The sequence below is a fragment of the Pagrus major genome, chromosome 13 (assembly GCF_040436345.1).
Source record: "Pagrus major chromosome 13, Pma_NU_1.0".
Lineage (NCBI taxonomy): Eukaryota > Metazoa > Chordata > Actinopteri > Spariformes > Sparidae > Pagrus > Pagrus major.
Window position 1 is genome coordinate 31,313,895 of NC_133227.1, and position 12,330 is coordinate 31,326,224.

The 12,330-nt window shown below is 40.6% G+C and overlaps 1 protein-coding gene and 1 long non-coding RNA gene across 2 annotated transcripts in view; one reads left to right on the top strand and one right to left on the bottom strand.

Annotated features, from left to right (window-relative positions):
* tmem132e (transmembrane protein 132E) overlaps positions 1–12,330 on the top strand; it is a 380,209-nt gene that overhangs the window by 317,778 nt on the left and 50,101 nt on the right. Inside the window, exon 4 of the mRNA XM_073478862.1 lies at positions 9,155–9,347. Coding sequence (XP_073334963.1) covers positions 9,155–9,347 — 193 coding nt within the window. The remainder of the gene's footprint in view (positions 1–9,154; positions 9,348–12,330) is intronic.
* LOC141006637 (uncharacterized) lies at positions 5,299–6,098 on the bottom strand. The gene is made up of 2 exons (XR_012179940.1): positions 5,608–6,098; positions 5,299–5,445 (listed from the first exon to the last, which is right to left on the bottom strand). It is a non-coding gene; the product is annotated as an uncharacterized lncRNA (long non-coding RNA).

Genomic DNA, 12,330 nt, shown 5'->3' on the forward strand with positions numbered 1-12,330 from the left:
GGATGGAAACTTTTGAAGCTCACAGTGTTGAAAATGTACTTTTAAGAAAGTCAGCAGCAACATTTTGTTCCAAAGTGTCTTTCCACAGTTTTCTGAGGGACTTTTTCTTAAATAGAAACTCCTGACAGGTAAATGTGCTTATAACTCTTAAAATGGCACCAAAACAGACTTAAACCTCAAACCTTAGATTTTGGTGAGAAAGAATACTGTGCTTACGGAGGAGGGAGTGCAAACTGGAGGTGTTGAACACATTTCCACATATCTGATATAACATTTGTCAAGTCGTGCCTTCAGTCATGTTGACAGGTTTATGGTTTTGAGAAGATGCGAGGTTCACACTGTCAATTCAACAATAATCCAGGAGTCTATACAGGACTGTACGTTAGCAAGCTACACAGATTTATCTTCAAGTCCTTCATGTCAGGACATTCACAGTTATCCCAATAATGGAAATTCACCACGATCAAAGTATCTCCAGTGTTTTTATTGTGATTCACGCTCAATCTGTTATTGTCGCGTTCCTCATCCAGACTAACCAGCACAAAGTCTCCTCTCAGAACCAGCTCAGAACTGTCTGCTGGCATCTGACAGTGATGGCTGATGTTTCAGGGGTTCTGTGTGCAGCATTTCAGGTATTCTTTATAAGATATCTGCATCTGAGTGCAGATACATTAAAACAAGATATAAAAAGCTGACCATCATCTGATGACAGCATTTTGGTGAATGTGTTCTGCCTATTTTGCTCTCTGCTGCCTGACTGTTTACCTGCATTGAACCAAAGTCTGCTCACATAACTGGTCAATATTACTTGAATACAGATTCTGCATCATACACAGAAATCTGTTTCTAGAGATTATAAACAAACTTCTCCTTTAAACAGCTGCAGGTTTAGTTCGGGGGTTTTTACATGTGAGCAGTTTGTCCTGCCTCTGCTCCACTGAGAGAGCAACTAAAAATTTACAGCCATTAATCACAATATGTGATGCGTTGAATTCATTAAGAGCTGAAGCGGTGGGAGTGAGCTGGTTAGCAGCGAGCCCGGAGACATTAACAACTGCTGGTCTGAATATTGGCATCCCTACGGAGGCCCATATGGCTGCAGAGAGAGAACCGAGAGGAGGAGGACAGAGACTGGCCTTACCTGGAAAACATAGCTCACCATTCCTCTATTGTTTACCTCTTAGTGGCAGCCTTTCTTGCTATATTTAGTGACCCCTGTCGTGTAATCTTTGCCACCCTGTCACCATGTGAGAAATGTCCAGCAGGGGGTAAAGCATGGATAGAGAAAAAATGTGTCACGCTGCATTTTGTCAGAAATCCAGTCAATTCTGCGATCACCTGAAGCCAAACAGGCAAACAATGAAGTTCCAGAGAGTGGAGTCACGGAAGGATTCATGTTGTGATGCTTCATCCCATCACAGTGATCGAACATGAGCATGAAATGTTTTATATAACAGCACTCGCGCCTCCTGAGACTCTCCTGTGGTCTTGTTGTGAAATCGGTCACAATACGTGTGTTTCAGGCTGTTTGGGAGTCGTCATGGAGTCTTTATGTGTCTCAGAAAGGAGCGGCGCAGTAATACATTCCAACAAAATAACATCTGAGTCATTTGTGATGTCTGATGTGCTCCATTTTATGCTCCTGCCAACAACTGCTTTATTTGTTGTTGTGGGAACTTTACCAGTAAAATGCTGAGGACAACATGAAGGTGATTTCTTTTCCTAACCTAAACATAGTTACTGAATTACAAAATTATCTGTTTGTTTGTTGCATCTTTTAAAATATTAGTTGGTGTTTGCAGAGAAATAAGTCCTTTCATCCAATCATGCATTGCTGTCTGCCACATTGTTGGACCAGTTTAAAACCAGACGACAGTGACCAACCCAACCGCCAGAATGAATTAATGTTAATGAATTACTGTTCCCTTGGTCTTGTTAGGTTTAGGCACAAAAAGGCTTGGTCAGGGCTATAGAAACACAATGTTTGGCTTAAAACAGCTGGTTCTGTCACCAGAAACACGGCTCGTATACATTTGAACGGATCTATGATTTGCAGAAACATAAACTACCAACATTTTATTCTGGCGACTGGACGACGACGACACATCACCTGTTTTGTCATTTAAATGTGGCCACTTGTTGCCTGTGAGCAGCGACAGAACAAATTATTATTTCATGTCTAATATCTGTCTGGCCCTGAGCCTTCAGCCTAAATGAGTCCAGGGGTTGAGAGTGTCTGCTTGATTATCATGCAAATGCAATATTATGTTTTCATATGCTTTAAATTACTTCTTAACTTTGGCAGAAAATAGTGATTTGCATATATTTCAGACTTGAATGTTCCAAATAAATACATTTCTGACAATTTAGTTGCAGAAACAGGACAGGACTCAACGAGGTCACAAAGAGGTGAATCGCCTCTGAAATTCTGCAAAAATAAACTCACAAATAAAGACCCGAAAATCATTTTACTGTATTTCAGTTTTTCACAATGTACCCAGTGAGTTCTGTCTCCCCGACAGTCACCTCCAGCTTTCTTTTTGATTTTATTCCTCTCTGCTTTAAAAAGAAAGTAGGTCCACCCTGTTTCCTCCCTTGTTTGAGTGGGTGATTATACAGCAGCAACACTTTACAGTAATGAGCCCAAAAATACACAAATCCTCACGACAGTTCTCCCCTAATTACCCAATTCAACGCAGTAATAAGGAGACTTCTAATATGTTTTCTAAGTTCAATAATTGTTCTCATTCATTCGTCTTTTTGTGCAACAAACAAGTAACTGCTCACCACTTAAAGCCTCCTCACACACACAGACACACACACACACACACACACACACACGTCTAAAGACAAACATAAAGCCAGCAGCTCTACTTTGCATCTCATTGGTGAAAACATCTGAGTGCTGGTTCTGTTTGAACATCTGGTTTTGTTTACTCAAAATTACCTGAAACGGAGGAAATGAGGTGACAATGTTTTCCCTCCGGGCCGAGTTGTTGATCTCTTCATCACTCTGCTCGCTGCATTATTCTCTTCCTCTCTCTGACCTCTTCCTCTTCATCACATCACACTTCAGTCTGTGCTGGAGTTATTCAGCACATGACCGTCCATCTGGAACGCCTAACAGCAGCTCGTTGATAACGCCACATGACCTGATGCATTATTGATCGCGGTCAATGGCTTTAAAGTGAAAAATGTTTTTCGGAATGTTGTGGCGCTACCGCAGTCGCACAAATCATTTAATTATCTTTTAACAAGATGATTTTTTTGCTCTGAATAATTCAGTGTTAAAGATTCATTTCCAGTCCTGGTTCAGGACAGACGCAGACTGACAAACACTGTTTTCAAAGCTGCTCCATCATCACTGATGTTTCCATTTTGAAGCTGCATGAAAGAGAAAATGTTTTTTTAGCACAATAGAAGTTTCTCTGGAGGCTGTTTACTCAAATTGTTTCTCCACTAAAATGCTTTATTATATACAATCTGCATTTTTACATAGGAAGGTAAAAACTGTAAGACTTCTCCAGCGTGGGCTGAGCAGCAGATGGCACAATGGCTCAATTAAAACAGTTTTTATTCGTTTGAACTACTTTTTGATCCATGTTTGTTTGTTGGTCAGTTTAAACTCTTAGAAAAGTGAAACATTTTGGAAAAGATGCTGATTTGCTTTCCTTCTGAGAGTGAGATGAGAAGTACAGGGCTGGAGCTTGGACTGAAACCAGGACAGAGCAGCCTCCTTTACAGGCTTCAGACCTCCATCTGTGTTCATACAGGATGCATTCAGGCACAGTACTGGGTGTAGGCTGGAACCCAGTACACAGTTACTGTAGTTACACATGTAAAACTGAAGAAAATCAACTTCAGGCTACAGGCGGCGTGAGTGACAGAGAGCTGAGCCGTGGCCTGTTTCTGACCTGATTCTGTGCGACCTGACAACAGGACTGATCAGTATGACGAGTGGTCAAATCTGCAGAAAAGCTGAGGTGAAGAACGCTTGTGATCCCAGTCAGAAGTGTAAAGTTAAAAGACATGTAGTTAAACCAATCTAACGTTTGTGCTGTGATTATTTATGTTCTGTGTTGCTTTGCGAGCATCTTTAATATCTACACAACAGAGACATTCAGACGAGCTAGTTAAAGGTCAGGTCAGTCAGGTCTCCAACCTGACGTTAGTCAGAATTTTGTAATTATTGAGATATGAACTCATCAAATATTCTAGATGAATGTCGAGTACACTCTGAAATCACATCATTGAGGGGGCGTTCACATGAATCCTCCCAGTCAGAAAAACCTTTTTATGATTATTCCAACACCACATGAACGCACAGTTAGCTGCGTGTTATTGAACATAAGGGGAAGTTATTGTAAACAAAACCCAACCAGATCACATGATGAGACACAACATGAGTGGTGACCTGTCGAGCTGCTGTGAGTGTTTCATGTTGGACAGCTGTTTCCCCCTGCCTCCAGTCTCTATGCTAAGCTACGCTAACAGACGTTAACCCAGTAGGTAACGCACAGAACGGATGTTGATCTCACTCTCAGTTAAAAGTATATATTTAAAATGTTGAACTCTTCCTATGAATAACAATAAAACACTTCTCCACTGTGCTGTAGACTTTACAGTGTAGACTTTACAGTGTAGACTTTACAGTGTAGACTTTACAGTGTAGACTTAAGCGTGGCCGTTGTGAGCCCTCAGTGTTCTGGTGCCGCTCTAACTGGGCCCTGCAGTGCTTTGATGGGATGAACTCTCCCTGTTAATCAGTTCAAACAGGCCTGTGATCAAAGAGCGAATCCCCCTGAGCTCTGAAAGCCTCCAGCCACGACTTTAAAATATACACTTTGTGCTTTACAGACGCTACATCATTAAGTTGATGGAAACAAAGGCCGGACTCTGTTTACTTCCCTGCTTTTCTCTTCTGCTATCAAATCACTCATTTAACTTTTCACCACCCACCACTTTATAAAATGCCTCGATGCTGAATTTTGTTTGTCCAACATCAAAAACTTGTATTCCTGCCATCAGAGCTGAAAGGTGTCATGAATAATTACATGGAAGATTTAAGCTCCTCTCCAAAACATTTCCTCTGTTTCCGTCAGTATTTCTTTAATTCTTTTTTTATTGGAAACCTTAGAAACTGGACTCAAGGTACATTAATTAGCTAACACATACATAATTAAGTATTTTGATGAAAAGGTCACCATATAATCTCAGTGTGGAGTCCTGAGGGAAATGTGATCAGATGTTCTGTAACACAGCAGCTGCTACAGCAGAAAAACACTATGATACAAAACATCATTTTCATTCAGCTATTCTTTATTTTAGTCCGATCACATCATGATGCATTCAGATCTGAGGCCCTGATCAGACACCTGGACAGCTCTCAGCCCGTCAGCCCATCCTGAGTGACCACCTGATCAGACGTCACCTGCTCTTCTTCTTCTGCAGAGAATCAGACAGACAGTGATGTGCTATTTCCTAAAATCTGCTCTGGAACCAGGACTCTTGTCAAAATGTCAGCTGAAGCTCATTGAATGAAGGAGAAGCGTCTTTTTAACCAACGTTTTTGAATCTTCTCTTCTTGATAAAAAGCTGCCCTCTGACCTGAACGAGTCCGTTGGTAACATCATGTTTGTCTGTATGGAGCAGCTGTACGTGTCGTCACTCCAGCCGGCCGTGTTGATGACAGCTTCAGTGTGTCACACAGACGGGTGTTTGTTTTCACTGAGTGATGTCGAGACAAATGGGCCCAGATCTCAGCACAGCGTTCCTGACAGGAGCCTTTTGTGGGCGGAGGCTCGAGCGGATAGTTTGATCCGGCTTTCATTAAAAGGCTCTCAGACTGAACGCTGGGACGGGTCTCTGCTTTTGTGAAGGACAGACGGCGACAATCACTCTCAGCTGAAGGTGAAGGTGTGAGCGGGAGGATTGGCGTCACGGGCGGACAGAGATTTAATTTGCCCCTTCGCCACCATTGAGACAGTTTCATGTTCGGCTTGTTGAACCTGAGGATTACAAGCAGGATTTTCATAACAGGAGGGCAGCTATCTCTTCTCCATCACAGTGTGATAGCTGAAGTCTTCTGCAGCAGAAGAGAGAAGGCTCACTTATTTCAGGTGCACGGCCATCAGGACAATCAGGTTACCTACCAAAAGCTATTGATTGGTCGGGAGCAAATCTGCAGCTGCTGCAATTACGGTTATGTGAAAATGAGTGAGAACCAAATCTGTAATCTCCTCACAGAAGCTCCTCACTCAGGCCTGCAGGTAGGAGAAGAAGAAAGCTGCAGCAGGACGCCAGGATTAGAGAGCAGTGATTGTTTATTGACTGTTTTCATTCACAGTGTATGATAAGTGTGTGTGAGCGAGCAGGAATACCATCAGAGAGCTGTCACTCCTCATCAGCTGTCTGGTCACATAGCTCACATGTAGAGGTGGAAACATGTTGAAGAAAATAAACCAGTCTGAAGCCAGATTAAAGCGCAGATGATCAACCCAGTCTACTACTAATCTGTATGACTTATGACTTATTACATACCAGATACTTCTGTGGAGAAAACATGAATCCTCTTCACATCGCACTGAGCTGGATGGAGGCGTGTTGTTGGGTTTATAAAACACTTAGTTAAGATTATGGAAAGACGAAGACTCTAAATATAAATATATAATATAAATATTTAATAAATCAATGCATCTCCAATCTGAGTCACTTACTGAGATGACTTACGTTTGCAATATTTACCCAAGTTCTCCATCTTTCCCTCATCTTCACGAAGAGCTTTGAGATTCTTAACCATAACTGTAATATTCACACTTTAATATTCACACCGCCTCGCTCGCTGCTGAGTGATGATTCATTCATGATGTTTTTGGTCATATATACATATATATAGTTATCCAATCAGAACAAAGCAGTGATAAAAGATGGGTGGTTAAATAACATGAACAACATGAATAACAATGTGAATAATAAAACATAATACAAGTATTAAAAATAAAGATAAAAATATAATATGAACACATATATAATATGTATATGTATATATTCATATGTGATTATAATGTAAAACGTTAATGAATTTAAGTAGAATAGAATAAATAATTATGACCAGCAATAAAATGCTGATAAAAAAACTGAATGGAATAATAATGATACAAATAAAGAAGTATAAATAGTAAATACATAAAATTATAAAACACAGCATAGAAGCTAGAATATCTGTATCTCCAGCTGCTCTCAGACCCTCCGCAGGGCTGATGCAGCCTCTGGGAGCCTATTGGCTGAAAGCAGCATCGCAAAACAACCATAGAAACCTTAATTAATGCTCGAATAGCCAGGATATATACATGAACAGTGAACAATAAAATAACATAACATGAATTAAACAAATAAAATGACCAACTGATCCATTATGAGCTGTCAGCCAAAGAAAAGGCCAAAGACAGCTTTAATCTGTAGATCTGTGCAAAGAATGTTCTCACTGAGCTGAGCCATACTCACCTTTATTTACACCTTACCTTACCTTACATTTACACACCTGTTCTGCTGTCATATATGAAAAGATTGGGTTGGTGATACAGTTGAGAAAATCATGTTCAGCAGTTAAACCAAGCAGGATTATTGTGATTGTGTCCAAAGATGGTCCAGTTTGTTCTCAGCTGTAAAATGAGATGGAGACTCAGACCGGCTCGGTGCATCGATGCATCATTAGTCAGATTGAAGCCTAAAAATCCTTTTAGTTTTACAGGCAGAACATTTAATATTCAGGGTTTGTGACCAGAAAAGTAGTTTATAAAAGGATTACAGCTGGAGAGGATTAAACTGCAGCAGGAGAGAATAATTCATATTGTATCAGCTTCTTCACCTTGACTTTATTTAATCAAGAAAGGTGTGAACTCAAAGCGCTTATCACAACAACAGACTGATATCAGCATAAAGCTCCAACAGTTTCAGAGGATTGTCTCTTTACAGCCGCTGTGTTGATATCGTAACATGAATATCGTTATTGTGCTTCCAAGCATCGACAGTTATGTGAGGAAAGCTCGGTAACATTTCAGGAGTGAAGTCAGCCGTCCAGTCGTGAAGCTCCAGGTCGTCGACATCACAGCTTGACCTTTAAGATCTTTAACTGCCTCGTTTCTGTCAGGAAGTCTGAGATCAACCAATCAGACTGCAGCTCCTCAAACAGACTGAATGAAATGTTACAGCGAGGCCTTTTCATCAGTCAGTGTGTCTGACGTCTTCTGAGAGCTTCACTAAATGCATCACATCGATTACACTCCAATGGAAGCCAATAGCGACTGTGGATTCAGGCTTTTATTCTGAAATCTATTCTGAATTGGATGTTGATTCACTGATCCGACCAGAATACTTCTGAATGATCAATCACTTATTTCAAAGTCCATTCAGATAATAAAGCTATGATGTTATTTTATGAATGATCAAAAGCATTCTTCTAATTACATCCTGTCTTTGGGGTTTTATTCCACAGGAAGTCTTTGGATGTGCAGATGTAAAATAAAACACTTGAATACATCTTCTGATAAGTGTCTGCGTCTGCCTGCAGTGATATAATGATACATCATTTCTTCTTCAACTCAAAGGTTCAGGGGATGATGAAACTTTAAAGTGCAGAGCAGACTGTGGACAGCTCACTAAGTGACACGTTTAATCATCAAAAACTAACCAGTCAACAGCTTCATTACCACAAACCACTTCACAGCCGCAGTTCTTTGTCACGCTGTTTGTTTTTCATGAATATGGACCCGATCAGAACTTCAGCATCCCTGAGTGATCACAGCGTTCAGCTGTCAGCCTGTCAGTTCACACCTGACATGAAACACCCGTCCTGAGTGACCACCTGATCAGATCTCACGTTCTATATGAAACAAACCCGTCCGTCACTGGGACAAACAGACGCCATGTGTTTACACAAAGACGGGAAGAAGTTCATGTAGAACATTTGCTGAATTTACAAGAAGGAACCAGTGATTTAGAATTTGTCGAAGCCGTTTCACAAAGTTTGTTGAGTTTTCCTCATCGAACAACTCTTTAAATCACTACATTTGTTGAGGGAGTCTGGTGATGTTGTGTTCACATACAGCTGCTGTAACTGATCTTTAATCCTGACCCTGTTTTGTGTGTTTTTCAGGGATGTCTTGGGTAATGTGGAGGTGATGCAGTTGGATTTTGAGATGGAGAACTTCACCAGCCTGTCGGTCACCAGACGGATCAACTGGAACATCGACTACAAGGGGCAGAACCCGCCTCCGGACTCAGAGAAGGTTGTGACGGAGCTGACAGTGGTGCAGCGGGACATCCAGGCCATCATCCCTCTGGCTATGGTGAGTGGAAGGACTGATTTTTATTAAATATTTAAAATTATTTAAAATTAAAATAAATGAATACATTTTGAACCAAATTTAACTATCAACTTTTAAAACTGTGTGACCAGCTCCGGTCTTTAATCTTTGTCAGTAAACCAGTTTTAAAGGGAATTTTCTGTTTATATTTTTGCCGTTAGCTTTCAGAATGTGAGACAGATGATCGATGAGCTGTCAGAATGTACGATGACACATCTTTCTGTGGAGGCCGTCAGCAGGTCTGATCTCATATTAGCAGTGCTCCTGATGAACAGATAAGATCCTCCTGTGTTCATCCAGAGAGGAACTGATGTGCAGCTGCAGAACAAAGTAGGAAAGAGTGTGAATAGAAACACATGATAAGAGTAAAGATGATCACAAGTAGCCACACAAAAGTTTATTACTGTTGATTTCTTTAAAGTTTGAAACTCATTTAAAATGTTAGTGTAGAGCTGCAGGGATCAATCAATCGTTTCTGTAATTTTTCTAGCAAAAATATCCAACAGTCTGGTTCCAGCTTGTTAAATGTGAGGATTCGCTGATTTTCTTTGTCACTTCTGACAGTAAATGACGAGTTTTTGGGTTTGGGACTGTTGGTTGGACAAATGAAGCAAACTGAAGACATCAAATAACTTGTGTTCAACATTTTACAGCCTGAACAACTGCTCAATCCTTCTAAACTCTGCTGGATCATATATTGACTCATGTTGTTTGGCTAAATGTTGCTTAAAACCAATTAACCTCATTTCAAATTCAAGTGGGAAAAAAAACAAAGTTTCCAAAGATAGTTTTTGGGCATTGGAAAATTTGGGAATATTGAATTTCCTCACAATTTGGGTGGCAAAAAAAGAGACATTTAAGAGATTAACCATGAACATAATTAGCAGATTAATCCATAATAAAATAAACATTAGTTACAGCCCTCATATAGACTGTTTTTCTAACATATTCAGTGGTTTCCTGCACGTTAGAGCAGCATGTGATCAAAGGAAGTTAAAGACTGAAGATGTGTTGAACAGCTGGAATATCTGCAGCTAATAATAGACAGTGTACTGTCGGCGTCAGCTAACGATTATGTTCTCATTAATCGATTAGTTGTTTGGTCTCTAAAATGTGATAAAATGGTGAAAAATGTTGATCCACGTTTCGTCCTCAGATGTCTTGTTCCGTCCACAACACAAAGATCTTCAGTTTACTGTCACAGAGGAAAGAAACCAGAAAAGATTCACATTCAACGAGCTGACAGCAGAGATGGAGACTTGCTTTACTTGAAAAATTGCTCAAAGTGATTAAGAAATTATCAAAATACTTGGTGATCAATTTATCGTTACCGCTGTAGAAAGAAAATAAAGCCAAGTGCTTCTCTGCTTTTAACTTCTAATCAGACATCATTCACAGATATCAGACGTGATACAGATGGGCGGATCGCCGTTACCATTAAATCTAATCAACACCTTCACTCTCTGCAATGACTTACTGATTGTTAAGAAAGTCAACCAATCCCAGAACACTCAAGTGTCTATTACTCTTTTAATCGGGGCTCGTCTGCTCGCCTCGTGAAAGGTGGCAATTAGCGAGGGTAGTAAACAGATTATGGGAACAAAGGCAAATGAATCAAGCGAGAGGTGGCGAGTTCCCCCGGCTCTGCCTCTCCTGTCTGCTTCCTCTCTCGTGGTTTCGCTTCACTCACTTGTTCGAGTGAAAAAGTCTGAACCTCCATGATATTTGCTCATTAAACTTTACTGTGCATGGTAGATATCAGAGCAGACGGGATGCAGGTGGTGTGTAGATGTTGCTGAATGAGAGTTTTCTGAGGGCGGCGCATTGCAGTGTTTATGGTGGGCAAAGGTCATCAATGCAGCGCTGAGACACATTCACTGTCTTCACCAAAGGTCGTAAAATACATAAATATTACTAATAATATAAATCTATCAGTGGTTTAACAGAAATCTACAAGCCTTGAATCATAAGTCTGGATTATGTGTTGTATATTTGCATAATGACAGCTGTTCTTCACCTGCAGCTCCATGAAATAAACTGGAGCTGCAGGTCTGACTGTGTCGGCACATCTGCTCCAACATAAGGCTCACTTCATTCCTCTGGTCCCCTTGAAATTTGTGATTCGATGCATCTTGTAGCCAGATGTGTTGAGCTGCGCTGCAAAATTACATTCCTGCCTGCGTGACTTTCTCTTGTAAAATTTACATTCTGAAGCGAGACGGGCCGAACTGTCGGTGCTGCGCGACCCGTCTGCACTCTGTTAATCACAGGCAGGTTTATGGTGAAGTCGTGTTGCTGTATGATTTTAATTCTGTTTAGCAGCACAGGATGTTGATACTAAACTGAGCAGTAAAAAGGACAGTTATTGTCAACATCTTCAATATTTTTAGTTGACAGGAAGTTGTCTGGACATCTTTCCTGTCACAATAAAAGAAGACTTAAAGCAGAAAGAAAAGCTTGATCAGTTCAGAAAGTTTTCACACCCTGATTATCCTCAGAGTCCTTCCAGTCAGTCCGTAAACTTTTATTTCTGACATTGTTCAGTGATATAAATATCACAGTTCACTTCAAAATCTGATTTTTGGTCAACTCAATCTACTCATTATTTCCCAGGTTGTCAGGAGACACAGTGAAAGAGATGCTGGAGATTCAGACTGACTGTAAAAACTTGACCCATCAGGAAACAGGTCGGCCGTCTGTGGTCGCTCTGAGAGACGAGGTTTAATCCATCACTGCAGCTGTGAAGACTAATTAGATTGTAAATAATATCATAACAAAAAGTGGACATTCCCCCTCCAGGAGAAGTGACACGGCTAAACAATGGTAACACTCTGAATACATGACTGATGAAGTGAAACAGGTGGTCTTATTAGAGCAAACAGAACAGAGACTTTATCATTGTGGCAGGTTGGTGAAGGCTTAATGAGAGGCTGTCTGCTGTTGTCACAAAGTTGAGAAATGACCT